Source organism: Candida albicans, chromosome 3 (assembly GCF_000182965.3).
Source record: "Candida albicans SC5314 chromosome 3, complete sequence".
Taxonomy (NCBI): domain Eukaryota; kingdom Fungi; phylum Ascomycota; class Pichiomycetes; order Serinales; family Debaryomycetaceae; genus Candida; species Candida albicans.
Window position 1 is genome coordinate 1355628 of NC_032091.1, and position 24720 is coordinate 1380347.

Genomic DNA, 24720 nt, shown 5'->3' on the forward strand with positions numbered 1-24720 from the left:
AACGTATCATAAAATCATTCAATTAACGTTAAAACCCAAAACAAAAAGTTTTGAATTTTCATCTGGTGTTTACTTATAGTTTTCCAGAAGGGTCTTTGTTATTAGTTTTGATCGTTTAAGTATTTCCAGTGGTGTCTTTTTTTTTTGCAACTAAACTTTTGTTAGGGTGAGAAAAATATTGTGAAGGGGCTCGTTCACCCAATCAAATTTCTCCCCCCTCCCTCAAAAAATAAAGTCTCCTACACATTTTTCATTAAAGATTTATTGGCATGGTACTTGAAGATATAATTATTACTGTGATTCACGACTCTTATATTTAGTTTTCATCAAACTCTGAGAAAAAGATCCTTTTTTTTTGCTTTTTCCAGTTTCATCTCTTTTAAAGCGCATTGATATGCAATGTATGGTAAAACTTGGTTTGAAAAATTAGACCAGTCAATTGACAACTGAATGACGTTGACTCTTTGATAAGATAACTTTTTTTTTTTGACAAGTTTGGAAACAACCTTTTGTCGAAGAGTGAATCATTGAAATTGGAATGACCCTGAGGCATGCTTTTCTTTGGGATATCAGCAATAATCATAAACTTGAAGATTGTTTACATTCAACTTATCGTTATTAGTTGTGTGTCACATTACAACAATCTACCGAATCGCTTAAAATATCAACTACAGAATGCTGTCTAACACCTTCAAGTGTTTCATTTATTCGAGTACGTTATATTTGATGGTCATCTTTGAGCAGGCAAATTTAGTAATTCCACTGATTGTCTCTATCTATCTTAAAAACAAACCCAAACATTGTTCAAATTCATTGACATCATTGACCAATCAAAGGATTTACCAAGCTAATCAATGATATAATTGTGCATAATTTTTTTTTCTAATTATGGACACATGCAATCTTCCCGCGCTTGCTTGATAATTGTCCCATAGCCAAAATGCAAGTATAACCGGGAACCAAAAATAGAGAGGTTCCTAATATTATACTATATTATCTTTCATGGTTATATTATTGTCGGAGTTCTATTTCTAGAATAAGAATAATTTCAGCCTTAGTCGGTGTGAGTATTTCACTTGGCGATTAAATTACTGCCACACGAAGAAAATTAGAAAATATGCAAGTATATACTGTCCTTAGTTATGATTCTATTGACTGTTGTGATTATTCAAAATTTCAAATTGAAATGCCTAAAATAGATGTGTTTCCAATTGATGTTTAATTCGTTTTTTAGTAATTTGAGAACAGTAAATGAATTAGATAAACTATTTTTTTTTTAGTATTCCGGTAATTGTTGCCGGAATTTTTTAATATTATAAACTTGTGCAAACTTTTTAGTGCAATTATTGCTGCAAGGTTTGGTTTGGTTGGGTCAGCTCATTGTTTTTTGCTTCTTGCCCAATTCGTTGTATCGACGCCTTTATTTTTTAAGAACGTACATATTATTATATACTGAAAGGGGAGGGGAGGCTTATATGTGCACTAACCTGTAAGCCCACAAACACGTTCCTGATATAAAAGAGGCAATGCAAGGATATTTTGTATTTGGTCATAAAGCTGAAGTGAAAACCTCTGTTTTTCCATTTTTGTTCTATTAACTGCTTATAATAGGATTATTCTTTTTTAGTATTCAATGACTGGAAATAAAAATTCAAAATTAGTCTATGTCGTCTTTATTCTCATTCCGATATCAAATCAACTGATTTATTTTTGTTTTTCATAGATCAACAATTACTTACTGTGATTTGTGTGAGAACCTGAATATGCTTATTTTTTTTCAGTTCAATATTATGTTCCAGTAGTGCTATAATTTTTCTTCTTCTTTTGTTTGTGATAGAATTGATGTAAGCAAGTTGCATATACGGCGACAAGTTACTCAATATTTGGTGATGAGAGGGGTCGGTGTTTGTGCGTGTACCCTAAAATTTCAAATTCTAAGGAAGGAAAGAGAGAAAAAGCCACTGCCGAGAAATAACACCCGAAAAATATTTAATTTCTTGTCTAACGAAAGGCGTCAATAAAAATTTTGGGTGCGAAATCAGTCTAAATTAAAACAAAAAATTATACCAACAAGCAAAAGAATATTGATTAGCTTGTTCCATCTTCCCATTAATATAAACATAAGTATCTACTTTTCACACAGAATATCTCATATCTGATCACAATCATAGTATGAGAATCTTTCCGAAACTTTATAGGCCATTCTTTCTATGTGAATAAAGATATGACAGTAGTCACACATTCCTCAATTACCTTGCAGTAGTCAAGAACCGTGAATACGATCAAAAGCTGGATTTATTTTTCTTGTTTCTGATTTCCATGGATAATCATCATTTTCGATGCAAAAGTGAGTCTTCTTTGTTTGCGCTGTACTTGATTGCCAATATATTACGGAATGTTGTAACATCAGAATAATGTTTACTTGTTGATGATGGTGACACATAGTGGACAGATCTATTTTACAAACTAATTGTTGATCACGACTTACTGTAACAACGTGAATAAGTATTTTGTGTTGACTGGTTAGATTTCTGGATTTATTTTCAAGTATTAATGCATGTCACCACCACCAGGGTTTCTGCATTTTATTATTTTTTCTTTCTTGATACTGTAATTCGCTAAAATGGTAACACACTCAAGGTCGTTTTCATTGACGAGCTTTGCTTCTGTATACAATTAAAACTGCAAGATATGAAGAGATATCTTCTATATTTGACAAATTACTAATCCCTGATTAAGTCGTAAGCAGGTCCCTAGTCAATAACCAATGCATGCAAATATAAAGAATTCAAAGCAGACGTGAGTGATAGGACTCCTCTCTCTACCTTAGCTAGGGTAGTCCGACGCCCCCCCCAAGCAAGACCAAATTGCGTAATGGACACTTTACTAAATTCAAATAATAATCAAAACAACAATTACTAGATCTTTTTAAACAAAGAAGGCTTAAAATGAATACTATAACAATGGACGTAAATTTTTAAAATTGATCGTGTGTCCTGATATAACAGTAGTGGCAAATCAGTGATTCTACCATTGTTTTTCCAATATTTCCATGGTGATGTCTAAATTGCATATACAGAGAAATTAACGTAGTGATGGTTGTGATACATCACACTGTTGTTTCATTTCTAACCACATGCATATTCGAGACTTGATTGTTCTTTCTTGTTATTATTCTATTTCTACTAGTACGTAAGTTGTCTACTGTAATGGATTTGATAAATTGATAACGTGAGATTCCGATTTTATAATCAATTTAAGAGAGTCATGAAAAGTTTTGTGTGCCATTTCTCTTTTTGTAATTCATAGTAGTGGCAAAAATCCAGCCTCAAATGATATCATAACCGTTATCGAGAATTCAAATTAATAACCTAAAGAAACATACACATCTTGTATAAGTTATATTGTAGGGGTTCTTTGGCTTTGAAATTGAACCACATGTCTGTTTTATCATAAGATTGTTCTATGTCAAAGTCTTGCTTGAAGAATTTTCAGGGTCGAAAATGAAAATGAAAAAAATGAGGCGAAGGAGGGCAAATGCATTAGCAGAATTTGAGTGTAAAAATAATATTCAAAATTCATTAGAAAATACTTGCTTTTGTGCAAATTTTTAAACCTTACATGTCCAGTACTGCTCAGTCACATCCTCTATTATTGTTTTTGCTGGATGTGTCTAGTCTCTCTTCCCCTTTGTGTGCTTCTGTAATTTTTGGATATTTCGTAAGTGAAGAGAATCTAATCAACTTTTCAATGTAGTCTATCTCTTTGTAGCTCTGGTCTTTAAACCAATGGAATTTGCTCGTATAGTCTCGTGATGCATTTTTTTTTTTCAAGTGCTCCCAACTTTACATGGTCCATTATAATTGAAAACGAGCAAATATTATTTCATGAACAACTGAATTTACAGAATCAAATAATACTTGTCTCAAGTTTGAAACACCAAGAATATATTTATTAGATGTTCCTCGGTTTGAGTTGACGAAGAATAAAGACAGCAAACTAAAAGAAGTTGGCTTTACGAAAAGGGCTGAGTGTATCTTCCTACGTTTTGCACTCTTTCATTTTCTATTAAGGTGTAAGCTTGGTCTTTTTATAGATAACTTTTTTCAAGACTATGACAATACTAAAAGCTTTGCTTTTCGGTAAAAAAACAACAAACATGCAGATATGTAAGACCTGAATATAAAGTCATTACCATGTCTATAAGTTGATCTCGAACATGGTATTGATTGTATTTTGTGTTCCTTTAGAATACTATCTTTGTTTATCATTATTTTGGGTACAAAAAGAAAAAAGACTGAAGAAAATTCTGTATATGAAAAACACGCACAATTTATTGCGTTTTGCGTTTTGTTTTACTAATTGGTCATAATATCCGATAATTAAATTCCATTCCTCGCTCAAATCCCTGTCCCTCTCGTTCATTATTTCCGACCCTCAACAAGAAATGACATTTCGAAGACCACGATAACGAGCAACTATAACCTTAAATAACAACTATATCGTCGATTGTTCGGTTGCAGAAAATTCTTATATCTCATTTAAATAAGCCACCATTTCTTTCTTCTTTCTTGTCCCCACCACTAAGAAAAGCTTCGATCATTTATAACGATACCAGCAATTCTGAATACGTGCAAAAAAAAGAAGTAGCCTCCTTAATTCCGTTTTTGGCTTTTTAGTGCCGAAAAATGTCTCGGTTATTGATTAATCACTAGTGGCACGTGACATGTGACTAACTAGTGACAAAGCAAATCCCTTTATCAATTTTCATGATCATTCAAAAAAATTAGTAGACGCTTATGTAATTTCTATTTGATATTAGTAAAGAAAGTAAATGCTGGGTTTCAGATTACTATTTTCAATTTAGTAAGGTTAATTATTTTTACTACTAGTTTTTGCACAAAATGAAATGGTAGCATGTTATGAGTATAGTCAGTGGACTACAAAAGAAAATTATCCAACCTAAACCTCAATACATTTGACATGCATTGCTATCAACACATTGTAATTTGAAAGAGATTTCGTTATGAAGGGGGGAAAAGCGTATTTGTGATCTGATTTATCTCAATGAGTTATGCTTTTATTGTTCAGTCATAATTTGCAAATTATTGTTGTTTTATCAAGAATAGTAGTACAAAAAGCAAAGTTGTTTTTTAACCAGTATACATGATGGTGTTTGTACTCTATTTCAATTGTTTACAACGGTTAAACTTGCTAGAAATTCAAAGAATGATTAATTATTCTTTTGTTCTTACTTTATTTTTTTTATTCTATTCTATTATGTTCTTTTCTTTTTTGATTTTTTTTTTTTTATTCATTCAATCAAGGGCATACATATGCCCCAAAGCATAAAAGTAGAATTCTGCTATTTTCAAGGATTTGCTTCTGTGATTTCTTTGTTGTTGTTACTACTTTTATGACGCATGTATGCAAAATCTTAGATATTAAAATATAGCAAAACCTCTTCTACCAAGAATTAAGAATTAAGTATGAGACTAAACAATTAATACGATCTTTTCAAAAAAATATAATGTAGTGTATATTGTACTATGTTTATAGGGAGATATATATACTCATTCAATTACTTCAAACTTTTAAGCTTTGGCATTTCTTCAACTTCAAAAGTTGTTTTTATTTTTTTATTTGTTTAATATTCTTTTTATTTCTTCCTTGTCAATTAATTCAGGGTTGTTCGTTAACTTCTTGGGACTGCTTTTGTATTCGGATTTTCAAGTTTTAGAAATTTTTGTTGATAACCTAAAAGATATTTTCAAAGGCCCGTGTCCCTTTCCTCCCAATCACCACTTTACTCCATTTTTGATTTAACTTACGTATTATTCAATTGGATATATATTTATCCCACCGGTTTTAACAACATCTAAAAAACCAAATTTTTATCCTTCATTGTTGAATCAAAAGAAATAGAAGAGAAAACGTTTATACATATATATATATGTTATATGTTATATTTATTTTTTTACAGAAACTACTTTGATGGAATTCATAATTTGAAATAATAATATTCAATTGTACCTACGAATTAACACTCATTATTTCACTATTCATACCTGCAAAAGATACTCCTCATATTAATAATTAGTAATATTTTCAATCCCCAAGTCACACCTTTTTTTTAAGTTTCATCTTATTGATTGTATTTTTCTTCTTCCCCTTTTTTTAAAAAATTTGTTTTGTTTTACTTAATCAAAAGAAGAGAAAGGAATTAGCATATTATATTTGTTATCTATATATATATTTACATATAATTTTGTTCCTGTCACCCCCCCTCCACCATCACCACCCCAAAAAATCTTTTTCAACCAACAAATCCCAAAACGAAAATAAAGTTGAAATCAATTAATCGTTTCATTTTTTTTTTCCTTTTTTCACTGTCTAACAAACCAACCCCCTACCTACTACTTCCTGTCCTTGTCTTGGGTAAAAAGTCACTTACATTCATTTAGTTAACCTATTGAAACTTTCGTTTGCAGTGTTTTGTTACTGACATCAAGAATTTACTTCCAATCCTGTCACAATAATCAACCACTGATATAATTTGGGAACTCATATTGGTTACTGTCACCCACCCTTGGTTATTAAAATCACATAGCCATAGAAAAGATACCTTGTCAATTTCGCACTCTATCATTCATCTTCTTTTCTACAACTAGTTGAGTAAACCAGACAACCATTCCCATAATCGCAGTATCCATTAAGACGAACAAATCAAGACATACGAACGGAAGCAGAACATTTTTCCCAGTTTACCAATTGGTAAAAAACCTTCATTTAAAGTTGATCTTTTTTTATCTCACTTTCTTTATACATATAATTCTTTCATATTTTCATTTTATTTCATACGTTAAGATCCATATCCAATAGTCATGGCAAAGAAGAAACTAAATTCAACAATAAAGCGCAGCCGGACACGTTCTGGTTGCGTTACCTGTCGAGATAGACATATAAAATGCGATGAACAACAACCTGTTTGCAAAAACTGTCAAAAATCAAATCGGAAATGTTATCGAGGAATAAGGTTAAACTTTACACAATATACTTTTTACAACCCTGATGATAATAAGCCAAAAGAATTGCAACAAAATGAACAGCCAAATAGTAGTCATTATGCATTTCCCAATCTAGAGCCAAATCCAGTATCACAAAAACATAGGATATTAGACCAATCAATAACCATTGCCTCATTATATGATGATTTGAAAAAGTATAAGCCATATATTCATTTACATACACCAGAAGATTTAAGGGAGTCGGACTTACAATTCCAAGAAGACACATACAATTCGTATATATCCACATCTGCAATAAATTTACGGGGAAAAAAATTGACTAAAAGAGATCCGGGGTTGTCTACTTCATTGTCAGTTATTAATCCCACATTGGAATCTGAAATTAAACCGAACCCGGTGATATTGAATCAATTGAGTTTCCACCCCCCACCAAATCTTAATACTGGAGTTTTGTATCCACCAACCGCAACAGCAGCAACAACAACAACATCAAGTCCTACTAATCATCATTTACATCCCTATTTTGTCAGTCTGATACCAAATCCACAACATCATCCAATGCTAGACACTTCTCAACATCAAGAGACTACATCAACAGACCCTAATCAATTCGATTATTCCCATCTATCAATGCCTCAATCCACACCCTTGCTAATGAAATACGATATCACCACCTATGTAAGGTTAATTGAAACAGAAAAGTATTACATGCTATTGGATCTTGCCAATGAATTAGATATTTGGAAAAAAATTATACCGTCATTGTGTTTGCAAATTTCCGAGAATGATTCATTCTTGTTAGATTGTTTGATGAGCTGTTCTCGTAATACATCTGTTAACCTTTTGGACTTGACTAATGAACAATTGAATAAGTGGTCGCAATTGAAAAATGCTCCCGTGATATCAGAAAGAATTCAACAATTTGAACATATACTAATAAGTATTGTATTAATTTTACTTGGATTATATTTGAATACGACTAAAGTTCGACTAACTGATTATCATAAGGTGATTTTCAATAATCAAGCCAAATTGTTTTCCCACGTATTGCGCAAGATCCATACATTTATCACATCAAATAAACCCAATTCGGCAGTATTGACAAATGCCATTCAATCAATTACTATGCTCAAATTTTTCATAGATAAAAATTATGACTTCTCATATGAATTTAAAAATATCCAGAAGGGAAGAGTTACTGATACACTGGAGGAAATCACGTATTCTAATTCGAATTTATATTCCAACCCGGATATATCCTATATTTCTACATTCAACGAATACGAGATTATCTACTTGAATAATTCGTATCAGAATCTTGTTCACGTTGATCAAAGCAATAGTATGCTGATGGGCGAATCTCAATTATACAAAGATCTATTGTGGTATTTGATGAAAGTTGATTTTGTCATTAATTATCCAGAAGCTGCCAACAATTTGGTTCTTGATCATAATGTTGTTTATCAACAAATTACTAATGCATCGACTGATTTGAGTTTCAGTAATAACTTGAATTATTTGAACCCAAGATCATATGCAAATTATTTTTTGAAAGAATTTATTATCAAAGTATTGAGTATGGGTAGCAATGCCATCATTGAAGATGCCAATAATCGAATAAATACTCTATTTAATTTTATTGATCAAAGCTATATGGACCCAGAACTAAAATCACAATTTCATCATTGCTTTACCTGGACTGTACGCTACATTCACCCAGTAAGTGATTAATAAATTCACATCTATATACTTTGGACGAGTGGGAATATATTTCCACGCTTTGAGATATAGATATATTTTTACTACCGTTAGCTTTGACGTTGAGGTTTCAAATTGGCTTTGTATTTTTCTTTTGTTTTTGTTTTGTGATTTTTTGCATTGTTTTTCCTGGAAAGAAAGTTCTTTGTTCTACTTTTTTTTCTTCACTCGATTATTTTGACACTTGACACAAAACTAGCAAAAATTAAGATGGATTTGTTTTATAGAAGATTAGACGTGTGATAATAGAAAAGAGGTTATATAAAAATAACGGATATATATTTGAATAGATTTCTTGACTTCTGCTGAAAGGTAGCAAAAACGAACGATTATTAAAACACAAGACAAACACCGATAGTAAATTCAAAAACACAATTGCAGAAAAACAACAATAGGACAATAATAGAAGATTATGGCAAGTTTTGCCGAAATATGTATAGTATTTTATTTATTACTTTAGGAGAGATGTTAGCTTTTAACCTTAAAGAGATATTTTTATAACTTTAAAACAAACAAAAATAAGTTTATATTATTTTATGTATGTGTGTTTGAGAAATATATATAATTTCAGTATTGGTATTATAAACTGAACTTCATGTCAAGAACAAATGCAGCTGTAACCCCTTAACCGGATTTATCATTATCACACAAACAATGCATTTTTCCAGTTACACCAGCGTGGGAACCAGAAAAAACAAAAAAAAAAACAGAAGAACAATTACCCCTTAAGAGTTCTCTATTGTTCTTTCTTTTTTTTGCGATTTACACATTTCAAACTTTACAAATTGAAGCTTTGACTATCTTGCGTGGACAAGATTCGAAAGTAGCATCGTTCTTATTGTCAATAACACTATCATTAATATTACCTCCACCAAGTTATTTGAAGAACTTAAGATTTCCTTTCGTATTCTAAATAAGGAGAGTTACATAATACTAAAATAAGGTTTAGAAAAACCTAATTTAAGTTAACTTTTTAAAATTTTATATAAATCGAAAATTGAAATACATTTTTACCTTTCATTTTTCATCCAAAAACTAATTAAAACTTAAAATGAAAGATTAACTTTAAAAGTATTGAATTATCTCTTACTACTAATATTGACAATATCTCAAACTAGTAGATCATCAACACGATATCCATTATCATTACTGGTGATAGGGGATACTTCCAATTATCCTCACAACTGCTTTCGTATTTCTGTTTACCAATTACGATGATTATATGCATATTTGAATATTCAAGCAAATACACAAAACAACAATAACCCTCTATTACATTGCAGCATGGCATATTATTATTATCATTGTTAATGTTGTTTTATTTCTAAAAGTATAACCGATCAAAAAATGTTACAACATCTGTATAATGAGTTAAAAAAAACAAGAAATAAATAACCAATCAAATTATCACAACCACCACCGCTACTATTATTACTATTAGTGGAGATTGATTTATGCATACAATCTAAAAACAAAATTGAACGATATGTATAATTATCAGCTAAAAAAAAAAAGGTCCTTGGTCTTGATTTACGGAATAGTGGATCAACACAAAAGTAACTGCACTTATTATTAGGACTAGTAATATAAAGCCAAACGAACGTCCTGATATTCTGGTGATGTTTCAAATTAATAGAACTTATCCCCAGTAGAATATAGCGTATACTAAAACAAAGTTACTTATGAGGACAAGAGGCACATTTGCTTGTCAGATTATACACTCTTTCCTTCATAATTTAAAAGATTACAATTGCAAACAGTAAATCCTATTAATGAACCAAGACACAAGTGAGATACGATGAATACGGTACCTTCTTGGTACGCCATCGAGAACTTATGTCTGGTTAGGGGAGATGAGAACTAAATTTTCGTAACATTGTATATGCGGTTTACCTTACACCTACAGACTCTTTTATATCAAAAATTATTTATCTAAGCTAAGCCTAGTCTAACAAAGACATCTCTTTGCATTTAAGATGATTCTAGCAATGGTGGTAGCTGCTCCACCACGAAGCTCCCAGCCCTAACAAAATTGCGAAACTACAACTTCCGGTTTAACTGTTTTTACACGACTTTCATTTTTTCCCTATGCCACACCTTCAGTGAACAACGAGAGAAAAAATTTTTCAATACATCTCTTCAAACATTCCAGTTTTTTCTCTTATATATATATATCGTCAATTGTTTAATTTCATTAAAACATTTTCATAATGTCACAAGGTACTTTATATGTTACTCAACAAATTAGAAGTTTAGCACCAAAAGCTTTGGTCAAACACTTCAAATTAGATATCAAACTTTCTGATAAGGATGAAGCTTTCAACAAAGCTTTCCCATTGAACAAAATTCCTGCTTTTATTGGACCAAAAGGTTTCAAATTGACTGAAGTCATTGCCGTTTGTCTTTATTGTATGTATAATTTATCACGTTAACCTATAAATGTTTGTGTGTGTTGAGTTTTCTACAAGGATGAGAAAATTTTTATCAATATTATTACAGTTATCCCTGTCTTAATAAATCATGTCGAGATTAAATAATCTGAAGTTTTGTACTAGAATAAACCCAAGCCAAATCACAACAACACCTAAATATATTTCTAGTGACTTGTTACTAACATCAATTGCTAATTTCTGATTAGTGATTAACTTGGCTGATCCAAAATCCAAATTGTTGGGTAAAAACGCTGTTGAATATTCTCAAATTTTGAGATGGCTTTCATTAGCTAACACTGAATTGTTGCCAACTGAAGCTAGAGTTTTCCAACCATTGAATGGAACTATTCCATACAACAAGAAACAAGTTGATGACAATTCTGCTTACTTAGCTAAAGTCGTTGACATTTTTGAAAAAAGATTAGCTGATTTCACTTATTTAGTAGGTGAACGTCTTACTTTTGCTGATATTTTTGCTGCTACTCTTTTCGTTAGAGGATTTGATTTCTTGTTCGGTAAAGAATGGAGAAAACAACACCCAAACACCACCAGATGGTTCAAGACCATTATTGCTACTCCAATTTTGGCTGAATTCCTTGGTGATTACAGTTTCATTGAAAAACCAATCGAATACGTTCCACCAAAGAAGGAAAAGAAGAAGGACGCTGCTCCAAAGAAAGATGCTGCTGCTGCTCCAAAGAAGAAGGAAGCTGCTGCTCCAGCTGCTTCAGAAGAACCAGCCCCAGCTCCAAAACCAAAACATCCATTGGAAGCTTTGGGTAAACCAAAGAACCCATTAGATGAATGGAAGAGAACTTACTCTAATGAAGAAACTAGAGAAGTTGCCATTCCATGGTTCTGGAAGAACCAATATGATCCAGAAGAATGGTCATTATGGAAAGTTGATTACAAATATAATGATGAATTGACTTTAACTTTTATGTCCAACAATTTGGTTGGTGGTTTCTTTAACAGATTGTCTGCTTCCACCAAATACATGTTTGGTTGTATGGTTGTTTATGGTGAAAACAACAACAATGGTATCACTGGTGCTTTCTTGGTTAGAGGTCAAGATTATGTTCCAGCCTTTGATGTTGCTCCAGATTGGGAATCTTATGAATTCACCAAATTGGATGGTTCTAATGAAGAGGATAAGAAATTCATCAACAACATGTTTGCTTGGGATGAACCAGTTGTTGTTAACGGTGAAAAGAGAGAAATTGCTGACGGTAAAGTTTTCAAATAAGCTTTGGGCTATAATGAGTACTTTTTATAGTTTGCAATAGTTATAGTTGAATTGATTTTGACTAAAATCTTAGTTTATGTTGATTGTAGCTGTTCTTCGACATTGAATAAACTCACTATATTACTGTAGGAAAATGAACGAATGAACGATTGAATGAATGAGAACCCTCTATAATAAATTGATTGTTTTGTTGTTGTTCTTTTTTTTTGCTCGCGTGTACACTACTGATATGAGGCATCAATACATCAATAGAAACACGGTTCACTAATATAATTTGTGTAGAAATTTCAACAAAGAGTGAGAGAGTGGCAGAAAGAAAGAAAGGAAAAAAAAAATAATTGTTAAATAAATGTCAAAAGATTTCCTCAGTTAAAAACCCTCTTTCTACAACTGAACATTTCTTGAACACTATTTGTCTTACTTTCAACGCTCCATATAGTTGATAGATCAAGAGGTAGAAGGAGACTTTTCAAACAGTGACTAGTTCATTTCAGTTTTCACATTATTTTTAGTTGAATCAATTCGTTGTTATTTTTTTTTTCAAGGTTCAAAGTTACTATTTATAAATCAATTCAGCAATCATGGTTCACTATAGGAATCGATACCTAAATTATATACGAAGAAAACCATTAGCATTATTGGCTCCTATCACTTTATTGGTTGTGATCTACTTTTATTTCTTTTCTGCCCATGGGTTTTCTTCAAACAAGCAGAAATATAACTACAATAAAAAGAGTAGAGGATGGTTTTACAAAAACAGAGATACAGTAATATTAAAAGATTTACCTAAGAATCATATTAGTCATTATGATTTGAATAAATTGACGGCATCCAAAGACGCATTGAACAAAAGAGAAGAAGTGTTGATCTTAACTCCAATGTCCAAATTCTTACCTGAATATTGGGAAAATATAAATAAACTCACCTATGACCATTCGTTAATTTCATTAGGGTTTATTTTCCCAAGAACTACTCAAGGAGATGATGCTTTAAAAGAACTCGAAAATGCATTAAAGAAAACGAAAAGAGAAAAACGGTTGAACTTCAAAAAAATCACTATTTTAAGACAAGATTCCAATTCTTTACAAAGTCAATTAGAAAAAGATAGACATGCATTCAAAGTTCAAAAGGAAAGAAGATCAATGATGGCATTAGCAAGAAACTCATTGGTTTTCAGTACAATTTTACCATCTACTTCTTGGGTCTTATGGTTGGATGCAGATATCGTTGAAACTCCAGTGACATTGATTCAAGACTTGACTGGTCACAACAAACCCGTCGTTTCCGCTAATGTCCACCAAAGATTTATCAACCAAGATACAAAACAGCCAGACATCAGACCATACGATTTCAATAATTGGGTCGAAAGTGAGGAAGGATTGAAATTGGCTGCTAGTTTACCAGATGACGAAATTATTGTCGAAGGTTATTCAGAAATGGTTACTCATAGAGCATTAATGGCTCATTTTTACGATCCTAAAGGTGATCCAAGTACAGAAATGACATTAGACGGTGTTGGTGGAGGTGCAGTTATGGTTAAAGCTGACGTACATAGAGATGGTGCCATGTTCCCATCGTTCCCATTCTATCATTTGATTGAAACGGAAGGATTTGCTAAAATGGCAAAAAGATTAGGCTATGAAGTATATGGTTTACCAAATTACTTAGTTTTCCATTATAATGAGTAAATCAAGTGGGGGACAACCAGAGAAAGAAAAAGAAAAAGAGAAAGAAAAAAAATAGTATCTTAGATTTTGTAACATAGTCATATCTCCATTTTGATATACATTTATATTTTGAAATAGTTAATAATTGTATTTGCATGAAGTGTAAATAATGTAGAGTATATGTGTGATACAAAGGGGAGACTGCTAAACTGATCTCCCATTGAGTTTGGGTGTTCAGTTGTACTTTATTTTATTGATAACTCCTTTGTATAGGCATCCCCTTTAAAGACACAAAATATTACAGACAAAAAAAAAATTGTACAGAGAGAAAGAGAAAAAAAAAAATTTAATCTCATCTCCTATTTTTTTTTTAAAAAGGATTTTACACAACTATCATCACTATAACCACCAACAGCTACAAATAGAAATGCAACTTTCATGGAAGGATATACCACCGGTACCTACATCTAACGATATGTTAGATATAGTGTTGAACCGTACCCAAAGAAAAACGCCTACTGTTATTAGACCAGGGTTTAAGATCACTCGTATTCGTGCTTTTTATATGAGAAAAGTTAAATTTACTGCTGAAGGTTTCACTGAAAAATTTACTGATTTGTTACTGGGATTCCCTAATATTAATGACGTTCATCCTTTCCATCGTGACTTGATGGACACTTTATATGAAAAGAATCATTATAAAGTTTCATTGGCTGCAGTTTCTAAAGCGAAAACTTTAATTGAACAAGTCTCAAGAGATTATAATAGATTATTGAAATTTGGTCAATCATTATATCAATGTAAACAATTAAAACGTGCTGCTTTGGGTAGAATGGCTACCATTGTGAAGAAATTAAAGGATCCATTTGTTTATTTAGAACAAGTTAGACAACATTTGGGTAGATTGCCAAGTATTGATCCAAACACCAGAACTTTATTGATTTGTGGATACCCTAATGTTGGTAAATCTTCATTCTTAAAATGTATTACTAAAGCTGATGTTGAAGTCCAACCTTATGCATTCACCACCAAATCATTATACGTGGGTCATTTTGATTATAAGTATTTACGTTTCCAAGCCATTGATACCCCAGGTATTTTGGATCGTCCTACTGAAGAAATGAACAATATTGAAATGCAATCAATTTATGCTATTGCTCATTTAAGATCATGTGTATTGTATTTCATGGATCTTTCCGAACAATGTGGATTTTCTATTGAAGCCCAAGTGAAATTGTTCCATTCAATCAAACCATTATTCGCCAACAAATCAGTTATGGTAGTAATGAATAAATCCGATATCATTCAAGCAGAAGATTTATCAGAAGAAAAACAAGAATTATTGAAGACTTTAACTACAGTTCCAGGAGTTGAAATTATGCATGCTTCTTGTCATGAAGAAGAAAATGTTATGCAAGTTCGTAATCAAGCCTGTGAAAAATTGTTGACTGCCAGAATCGAACAGAAATTGAAAGGTACTGCTAGAGTTAATAATGTTTTGAATAAAATTCATGTTGCTAAACCTCAACAACGTGATGATGTGGAAAGATTGCCATATATCCCTGATGCTGTTAAACAGTTGGCCAAATATGATATTAATGATCCAAACAGAAGACAATTAGCCAGAGATATTGAAGCAGAAAACGGTGGTGCTGGTGTTTTCAACATCAATTTGAAAGACAAGTATCTTTTGGAAGATGAAGAATGGAAAAACGATGTTATGCCAGAAATGTTGGACGGTAAGAACGTTTATGATTACTTGGATCCAGATATTGCTGCTAAATTACAAGCTTTGGAAGATGAAGAAGAACGATTAGAACAAGAAGGATTTTACGATTCTGATTCTGATATTGAAGATGAAGACGCTGAAGAGATTAGAGAAAAGGCTCAATGGATAAGAAATAAACAAAAGACAATGATAATTGAAGGAAGAAATAGAAAATCATTGAAGAATAAAGCTATAATGCCAAGAGATCAAATAAAGAAAACATTCGGTGATATGGAGAAACATATGTATAATATTGGTCATGATACTGAGAAGTTGAGAGAAACCGTGGGTAAGAAATCTTCAGATAAAGCCATGTCAGGAGTTGAAATCTTGAAAAGAAGTCAAGGTATCAAAGCTAGTAAATTGGCTAAAAAGAAAGCTGCTGCTAATCAATCTGATCGTCTTAATGATGGTTTGAATGATGGTGCTTTGAGATCTCAAGCTGAAAGATTGGCTAAAATACAAAGAAGAGAAAGAAATAGAATGGCAAGACAAGGGGAAGGTGATCGTCATTCAACTGCTGCCTTACCTAAACATTTGTTCAGTGGTAAAAGAGGTATTGGTTCTACCGATAGACGTTGATGAGGGAATACGTGATAAATACTTGGTTTTCCTGTTGTTCTCTTTTTTTTCCTAAAATTATATTACATTTGTTTACACCTAAATAACAAATATTGTGTACATTAGTATAGTTAATTTAAAATATTGACAGTAATTAGAAATATTTATTTATTTGTATTTGGTGTGTGCTAGGATTAACATTTCTTATCAGTTAAAAGAGCAAAAGAATACTAACATAATCTACAAAGCTTTGAATAGTTTAAAAATTTCTTTTCTTTTCTTAACTCCCGGATTTAGCAATTATAAATACTTGAGATTTCCTTTTTAAATCAAGATAACAGAATATGAATACCAAAATGTAATGATATGATTGTGGATATCAAAGAAGAGGAAAAGAGATACGTAACAAGTATAATCAGACACACAATCAATGGAAACGAGTTTGACATACTAAGTCAAACGTAAGTAGTTTAATAATAAGTTTATTGTACCTGCGATCATTTCTCCACAGTTTTTTGACTTATTTTTCTGTGTTCTTTAAAAGCTTGTAAAGTGTTTTGCTACTTTCTCTTGCCACTTGTTTCCACATAATCAAGGTTTATCATTTGTAACCTTTAGTAAGATTAGTTTAGACGGATGGAGAGGGGGAAAATTTTCTATTTTGACTAACCGTTCGTATGGAAGGTATATGATTCTCTCTTGCATTTTCCAAATCATTCTTTCTGATACATAAGACAGCTGCATATAACATTCAACGTCTAATCGTTTTTATAAAATGAAAGATAAAACTAACCAAACAAACAGTGAAGTGTTCCCACTGTACAGGCGGATCAATGCATCAATGCTATTTCAAACACACATTAATTATGCAATGTATGCACACATAGAATACTGATTAAACTTAAACAATAGAAATCAAAACTCGATTGTATTCTTGCAATTTTTAGTTGATTGGTGGTAGTGGTGGTGGTGGTTATGGCAATTCTGCATATAGAATCAATGGAAATTGTGGGAAATTCTTACAAGGCAACTACTACTTCTACTACCTACTATTGTTAATTATTGTTCTGAATCCACACTTTATGGAAATCTGACAGTTGCGAAAAATACTTTTGTCAATTTGTCTATATCTTGTTTTTGTATCTCTTGATATAGTGTGTATCTCTGTATATCTAAGAGTGTGCGTTTTTCCCCCCTTCCTTTTCTCCCTTATCTTTCAACTATGTGCATTACTTGACAAATGTTTAAATTCTTTTAATAATCTTTATCCACATATATACTGTGTAGCTGTACTTCATGTAATATTTAACTCTCTTTATCTATTATATTTATTCCCACAATTCTCTTTCAAAAATTTATTCTTGAGTGTTTTTTTTGTTTATCTTACTTACACAGTTCCCCCTTCATTCACCTATTATTATTATTATTGATTTCAACTCTTTATTATATTTGTTATATATATATATATATATATTGATTGGTTTGGTTTGGTTTGAAAGTACCTGCATAACACCCACATTCGTATAATACCCTAGAAGACTTGATCGGTCTTATCTACTTCTTACAGATTCAAGCTTGTTTAAATTTATATCCACCTCACTCACCACAGTTTTCTTGTCTATTTTATGATGGGTATCACTCATTTGGTATCTGATAATGATACCGTCAATAGACAAAATTACTCACATAATCACAATGACGGAGATCAGTGTTTTTACCCATCGCAAGATTATCAAAGACAACATCAGCAACAGCAACAGTCATCAGCCACATATTCCTCTACTTATTCGGTAACTGGAAAGAAATATTCGCACAATAACAGCACAAATCAGGGAAATCATGGATTTCGTTCTACCCTGGATATATTTTCAAATCAAGTACAATTACCTCCAAACACGGGGCCAGCAGGAACAGTTGCAGTCACAAACGGTTCAAACTCAACCAATAATAAGAACTTGAGCCATGTTCCATGTAAATTTTTTAAACAAGGGGTATGTCAAGCTGGTAATTCGTGCCCCTTCAGCCACAATTTAGAAGGTGCTTTGGGTGCTGATAAATTGCCGTGCAAATATTTTCAAAAAGGTAATTGCAAGTTTGGGTTGAAATGTGCCTTAGCCCATTTTTTACCAGACGGTACACGAGTGAATTCAAAAAGCTTTTTACAATTGAACGGTAATGGCAAACCAAATAACCATAGAGGATCTTTTGGTTCCTATACTGCATCTTCATACCCAATTGATTATTCACCTCCAGAATATGAAAAATCGTTTGTGGATGCAAATAATAACGGAATCGAATCGTCTCCCTCGAATACCGTTTTTGCAACACAAAACAGTAAAACTACCAGTTTTATAAACATCGGTAATGGGACTTCGCTGCTGTTGCAACAGCAATACCAGCAACCAATATCATTGTCTCTGGTTCCCCAAGAAAGTCTTGATAGGTCACGTTCGTTCAATAGAAGCAATAGCTTACAGAACATTCCTCAGCCAGACAATACACCTTCTTCACCATATTCTCAGCAACCAAAAATTCTGCATCAACGACTGCTCCTGATGCAACATCATCCTAGTATATTTTTGGTATCCAATTCTTTTAATAATGGGCTTTCAAATGCTTCTAATGGATTTAGCTTTCGATCAAACCCACCTCTCGGAAGATCAAATTCAATTAGTTTGAGTAATAACGATGATGACCATATACCAGTTCAATATTTTACTCATAATGCCAATGTCCAAGCGTCGCCACAGGAAACTCATTCTGCAACGACACCAACCTCAAGATTCTCATTCAATTCAAGGCTTTCGTCTCAACAGTTTATTCAACAACAACAACAACAACAACAACTGCTGCTGCAACAGCAACAAGGTCATGGGTATTATTATACCGAATCCAGTAGTTCCGCAATAGTAGATGATGATGATTATCCAGCTGCTAAAAATGAATTCATGTTTGAAGAAGATTTCATACCTGGTTCTTTAAGTGATGTTATACTTACACCACAAGAATTAAAACGTCGTGATTCCAGATCTCAAAGTGGAAACTTGAACGTGCGTCCTAGTTTGAACAATTTATTCGAATCACAAACGCAACCTACTCATGATAATGGTAATGTATTTTTAATGGATTGATTATTAAAAGTAAAATAAAAAAAAAGGGTTCTATGTATTAAAAGTGTAATTCAAAAAAATAAAATATAAAAATGAAATAGAATTAATGTGTTTTTATACAGGTTATAAATACGTCTTTCAAAAATCGAATATATATACGTATACGTAAATGGTTTTTATTTACAAGTGTACAATGGTTCATGCAATCATTTGGTTTGCTTTGGATCAGTTCTATAAATATCACTTGAAGTTTTCAAGAAACGCTGCATCAATTTTTGGTCAAAAACATCCATTTCTGGCTTCAACCCTCTGATATGATCACTCTCAAATAATTTACCCACAAGAAGAAGTTCTTTACTGATTGGATTCATGGAATAAACCAAATAGTCTTCAACAGAGCTTTCTTGTTCTTTGACAACTTTTTGATCCTTAACAATTGAAATCTTTTGATTGGTTTTCAATTTTAAAATGAATTGAACAAAGCAAGCAATCCCATCGGCATCAGGGATTATATTGAATAACACAACTTTAGGATTATTTTGAATGCTTTTCAATTCCCAATTCAATTTAGAATCTTCAGGGAATGATAAACTTCTTGCACTCAATGATTCGATTAAATGTTTCCCACAAGAATGGTCCAATTTACGTCTTAAAAGGGATGCCTTAGCTTTCAATTGAGGTTCACTACATGCTTGAGCAAAAACTTTATTGGCACGAACGTAATTTTCTATCCCCTTGTCTTTCCATGCATTAAATTCTAATGGTACACCGATTTCACGTTTGAATTTAACAATATTATAAGTGTTTAATGCAAAAAGCATTATTCTTCGTGTAATCAATTTTGGCCATGATGTAATAGGACAGGTTGTAAGCTTTGGTGGAACATAAAAGTCTGACATTACACCAATATAAGGTAATGGGACTTTGGAGATATCCATGCCGGCTTTTTTCCTTTTCACATTATCATTGTCAGGTGTTGATGATGAGGAATTTGATCTAATGGATATCTGTGAAGAAATGAATGATTTTGGAAGGCTGGATTGTTTCGATATCCCAATAACAGATCTTTTAACACTAAACATTCTTGGTGTTTAAGGAATAAAAATATGTATACGTTTGATTTGATTCGAATTATACGTGATTGGATATGAAAATTTTTTGAGAACACCAAGTACGTTAACAAAACAAAATTATTATGTGCCTGTATATAAGCACCCCATCTAAAAGTGATGATGATAAAAAAAATTTTATGCTATAAAGCAAACCAAGTGCTACTAATCTTCGATCGATATTAAGATAAGAATACTTGTACTTACTCCCTATAACTTCTCCTAATAAACACACTACATAATGCCAGTTCAAAAGAATAAAGTTCCGGAAAAGGAAAGATTTATACAATGTTGTGGTGATATCTCCTTAGAATTAGTTGCATCACTCAAGAGCTCCAAAGATATCAATTTGAATGGATTAATAACACGATATGCCAAAAAATATAAATTAAAACAACAACCCAGATTAACCGATATCATATCTTCTATACCTGACCAACATAAGAAATATTTGATTCCAAAATTAAAGGCAAAACCAGTTAGAACAGCGTCAGGTATTGCTGTTGTTGCTGTTATGTGTAAACCACACAGATGTCCTCACATTGCATATACAGGAAATATCTGTGTTTATTGTCCTGGTGGGCCAGACTCGGATTTCGAATATAGTACACAATCTTATACCGGTTACGAGCCAACTTCAATGCGTGCCATCAGAGCAAGATACGATCCTTATGAGCAGGCAAGAGGTAGAGTTGATCAATTGAGACAATTGGGACATTCTATAGATAAAGTTGAGTATATTATTATGGGTGGTACATTCATGTCTTTGCCTATTGATTATAGAGAAAATTTTATAACCCAATTACATAATGCTTTAACTGGGTTCAATGGGAATAATATTGATGAAGCTATTGAGTTTAGTCAGCAGCTGCAAACTAAATGTGTTGGTATTACTATTGAAACTAGACCAGATTATTGTACGGAAACCCATTTAAGTGACATGTTGAAATATGGTTGTACCAGATTAGAAATCGGGGTTCAATCGGTTTACGAAGATGTTGCTAGAGATACTAATCGTGGACACACTGTTAAAGCAGTTTGTGAAACATTTGCTGTTGCCAAAGATGCCGGTTATAAAGTTGTATCGCATATGATGCCGGATTTACCTAATGTCGGTATGGAAAGAGATTTAGAGCAGTTCAAAGAATACTTTGAAAATCCTGAATTTAGAACTGATGGTTTAAAACTATATCCAACTTTGGTTATTCGAGGTACTGGTTTATATGAATTATGGAAGCAAGGATTATACAAATCTTATAATGCTAATGCCTTGATTGATTTAGTGGCTCGTATAATGGCACTCGTCCCACCATGGACCCGTATTTATCGTGTGCAAAGAGATATTCCTATGCCATTGGTGACCTCTGGGGTTGAAAACGGTAACTTGCGTGAATTGGCCCTTGCTAGAATGAAAGACTTTGGTACTTCATGTAGAGATGTGCGTACAAGAGAAGTTGGTATACAAGAAGTTCATCATAAAGTTGTTCCTGACCAAGTCGAATTAATTAGACGTGATTACTATGCAAATGGAGGTTGGGAAACATTTTTAAGTTATGAAGATCCAAAGCAAGATATTTTAATTGGATTATTAAGATTGAGAAAAGCAAGCAAAAAGTATACTTATCGTAAAGAGTTTGCTTCTCAACCAACATCGATTGTTAGAGAATTACATGTGTATGGATCGGTGGTACCCTTACATTCCAGAGATCCAAGAAAGTTCCAGCATCAAGGCTTTGGTACATTATTAATGGAGGAAGCTGCTAGAATTGCTAAGGAAGAACACGGCTCAGAAAAAATTAGTGTGATTTCTGGTGTTGGGGTGAGAAACTATTACGCCAAATTAGGTTACGAATTAGATGGTCCTTACATGTCAAAAATGTTGTAAGACTTGATACTTACAGATTTGTATATGTGTTTGTGTTAGTTTGTTAGTTTGTTTATTTATTTGTTTGTTTCTATATAATATACTGTTTATAATACAGCCCAATAACCTGGGCTTCATATTCATCAATGATTATTAAGAAAGCTTCTATTCACTTTTTGTAAACCACCTCTATGTAATGCCGGAGCCTTCACTTTGTTTCTCAATAATGATTGAACACTTTCAACATTTCTCGGAGGAGGCACTGCGGCTGCTGATTTGTTCATGCTGTTGCTTCGACTGACACTCTTGTTCTTCTCCAATTTCGCAATTTCTTCTACTCTATCTTTTACTGTCTGAGCAAGATTGGTCTCTTTACCTCTGTTTTTGATCAACCATGGATTATTCAATAATGCCGCGTAAGATGGTCTTAAATCTGGGTTTTTGGCAAGACAAGATTTGACAAATATTTGTGCCTCCTTGGAGTATACCTTTGGGTAAAGTTTTGGTGGTTCACCATCAACAATAGCACTTAATTGCGAGAAAATATTATCATATGTTTCAGCAGGGTAAGGATAATGGCCAACAGCTAATTCTAATATCGTCAACCCCAATGACCAAACATCTGATTGAACTGAATAAGTGGCATCATCAGGTCTCATAGTGTTGATCCTTTCCGGTGCCATATATGATTGACAACCAATATTTGTTTTGGCTAATGAGGCAACTAAATTACCAGACACACCAAAATCACACAACTTTACTTTTCCCTGGGTGTTCACTAAAATATTAGTGGGTTTGACATCACGATGAATAATGTTATGTTTATCTTTCAATTCTTTAAGTCCAAGTATAACCGACTCAGTGATATAGGCTAATTCATATTCATCTTTAACACCAACATCGTTACCAAATATTCTATCCAACGAACCTCCATCCATGTACTCAATACACATGTAAACTGCACCTTCAACAAAAAAAGCCCCATAAAAATCAACAATATATGGCGAGTCACATTTATGTAAAATATCTAACTCCATTAGTATTTGCGTGAACTTATTCTCATCTAACTCCAATCGAACTTCCTTCATTGCCATCAATACACCGGTGGGTTTATGTAAGACTTTCAGTACAGACCCATAATTTCCACGGCCCAATTCTTCTAAATACTCAAATTCATCTAATGAAACTCTAAATGAAGACCCAGACAGAAAATCAATCCCTTTAGAATGTAATGATGCTTTGCCAGCAAAATTTAATTGACCTGATTTTATATCAACATAATCAGAATAATTAGCAAACAAACCTTGAGGTTGTGGTTCATTTGAAATCTTACCGGTAGGGGTATCTGCTTCTGGCGTAGTCACACTTGAATCACTAGCACTAGTGTTAGAACGGTGTAAACTATTATTACGTGACAATGGTAAATCACTTAATTTCAAGTTTGGTTTGGGTTTCTTTTTACCCGATACAGTTCGGTTAATATTTGCTGGTATTGTTGATACACTCGATTCCGATGTTGAAGCTGATATAGATGACGATGACGCCTGCGTACCTGATGATGATGATGAAACTGAAGCTGCTGCTGCTGCTGCTGCTGCTGCTTTCGATCTTTGTTGTTGAAAGGCCATCAATTTAGCTTGCATTGTAGTGTTGAGCAGAATCCCTGAGGGAGTTGGTGGTGTTGGTAAAGCTGGTGGCAGGCTTACCGGTGGTGTTCGTGTTGGCGCATCGTGAATTTTCAAATTATTAATATTCAAGTCTATATCTTTATCTTCAACCATTCTTAATTGGTAAGAGCAAGGATAAAAAACTAAATAAAAATTAAAATACTTAAAAAAAAAAAGTTTAAAAATTTTCCTTTTCTTTTCTTTTTTTTGCTTTTGTTTTTTTTTTAAACCTGTTGGTTTTTGTTTTCATTCTCGCTGTCCCTCTCTCTCGCTTCCTCTCTCTCTTTTGCAAAGTTTACGAACTCACACGCACATGTACACTTGATGTTTCGTCAACTCTTCTTTCTCAGACGTTAACGTTTCTCGTGAAAAATCAAAAGGGGGTTAGCTTGAAATAGCGCAATCTATTCTGAACTCAAACTAATGGTAATAATAATTAAATATAGAAGAATCTTATATTTGAATTATAAATGTTAATAGATAATTGGTAGAGAGTAAAAACATATATAA

At 32.7% G+C, this 24720-nt stretch overlaps 8 protein-coding genes across 8 annotated transcripts; 6 read left to right on the top strand and 2 right to left on the bottom strand. All coding sequences in view use genetic code 12, as the record gives it.

The window, feature by feature from the left end:
• Window positions 1–6884: 6884 nt before the first annotated feature.
• On the top strand, window positions 6885–8759 carry AHR1 (Zn(II)2Cys6 transcription factor AHR1; the record flags this gene model as incomplete). Its single annotated transcript, XM_711529.1, has 1 exon — window positions 6885–8759. One exon carries the CDS (start codon window positions 6885–6887, stop codon window positions 8757–8759), a length of 1875 nt encoding a protein of 624 aa, XP_716622.1.
• A 2237-nt stretch (window positions 8760–10996) lies between these two features.
• CAM1 (translation elongation factor EF1B gamma) lies at window positions 10997–12464 on the top strand (the record flags this gene model as incomplete). The annotated part of the gene is made up of 2 exons (XM_019475331.1): window positions 10997–11195; window positions 11425–12464. 2 exons carry the CDS (start codon window positions 10997–10999, stop codon window positions 12462–12464), a joined length of 1239 nt encoding a protein of 412 aa, XP_019330876.1.
• Window positions 12465–13045: 581 nt separating this feature from the next.
• MNN9 (mannosyltransferase complex subunit) lies at window positions 13046–14152 on the top strand (the record flags this gene model as incomplete). Its single annotated transcript, XM_711531.1, has 1 exon — window positions 13046–14152. One exon carries the CDS (start codon window positions 13046–13048, stop codon window positions 14150–14152), a length of 1107 nt encoding a protein of 368 aa, XP_716624.1.
• A 406-nt stretch (window positions 14153–14558) lies between these two features.
• NOG1 (putative GTPase) lies at window positions 14559–16481 on the top strand (the record flags this gene model as incomplete). The annotated part of the gene is made up of 1 exon (XM_711532.1): window positions 14559–16481. The coding sequence occupies one exon, from the start codon at window positions 14559–14561 to the stop codon at window positions 16479–16481; it is 1923 nt and encodes a 640-aa protein (XP_716625.1).
• A 1604-nt stretch (window positions 16482–18085) lies between these two features.
• CAALFM_C306040WA (uncharacterized protein) lies at window positions 18086–19591 on the top strand (the record flags this gene model as incomplete). The annotated part of the gene is made up of 1 exon (XM_711533.1): window positions 18086–19591. The coding sequence occupies one exon, from the start codon at window positions 18086–18088 to the stop codon at window positions 19589–19591; it is 1506 nt and encodes a 501-aa protein (XP_716626.1).
• A 185-nt stretch (window positions 19592–19776) lies between these two features.
• CAALFM_C306050CA (uncharacterized protein) lies at window positions 19777–20652 on the bottom strand (the record flags this gene model as incomplete). Its single annotated transcript, XM_711534.1, has 1 exon — window positions 19777–20652. The coding sequence occupies one exon, from the start codon at window positions 20650–20652 to the stop codon at window positions 19777–19779; it is 876 nt and encodes a 291-aa protein (XP_716627.1).
• A 268-nt stretch (window positions 20653–20920) lies between these two features.
• ELP3 (Elongator subunit) lies at window positions 20921–22564 on the top strand (the record flags this gene model as incomplete). The annotated part of the gene is made up of 1 exon (XM_711535.1): window positions 20921–22564. The coding sequence occupies one exon, from the start codon at window positions 20921–20923 to the stop codon at window positions 22562–22564; it is 1644 nt and encodes a 547-aa protein (XP_716628.1).
• Window positions 22565–22686: 122 nt separating this feature from the next.
• Window positions 22687–24324, bottom strand: PBS2 (mitogen-activated protein kinase kinase; the record flags this gene model as incomplete). The annotated part of the gene is made up of 1 exon (XM_711536.1): window positions 22687–24324. One exon carries the CDS (start codon window positions 24322–24324, stop codon window positions 22687–22689), a length of 1638 nt encoding a protein of 545 aa, XP_716629.1.
• Window positions 24325–24720: the final 396 nt, after the last annotated feature.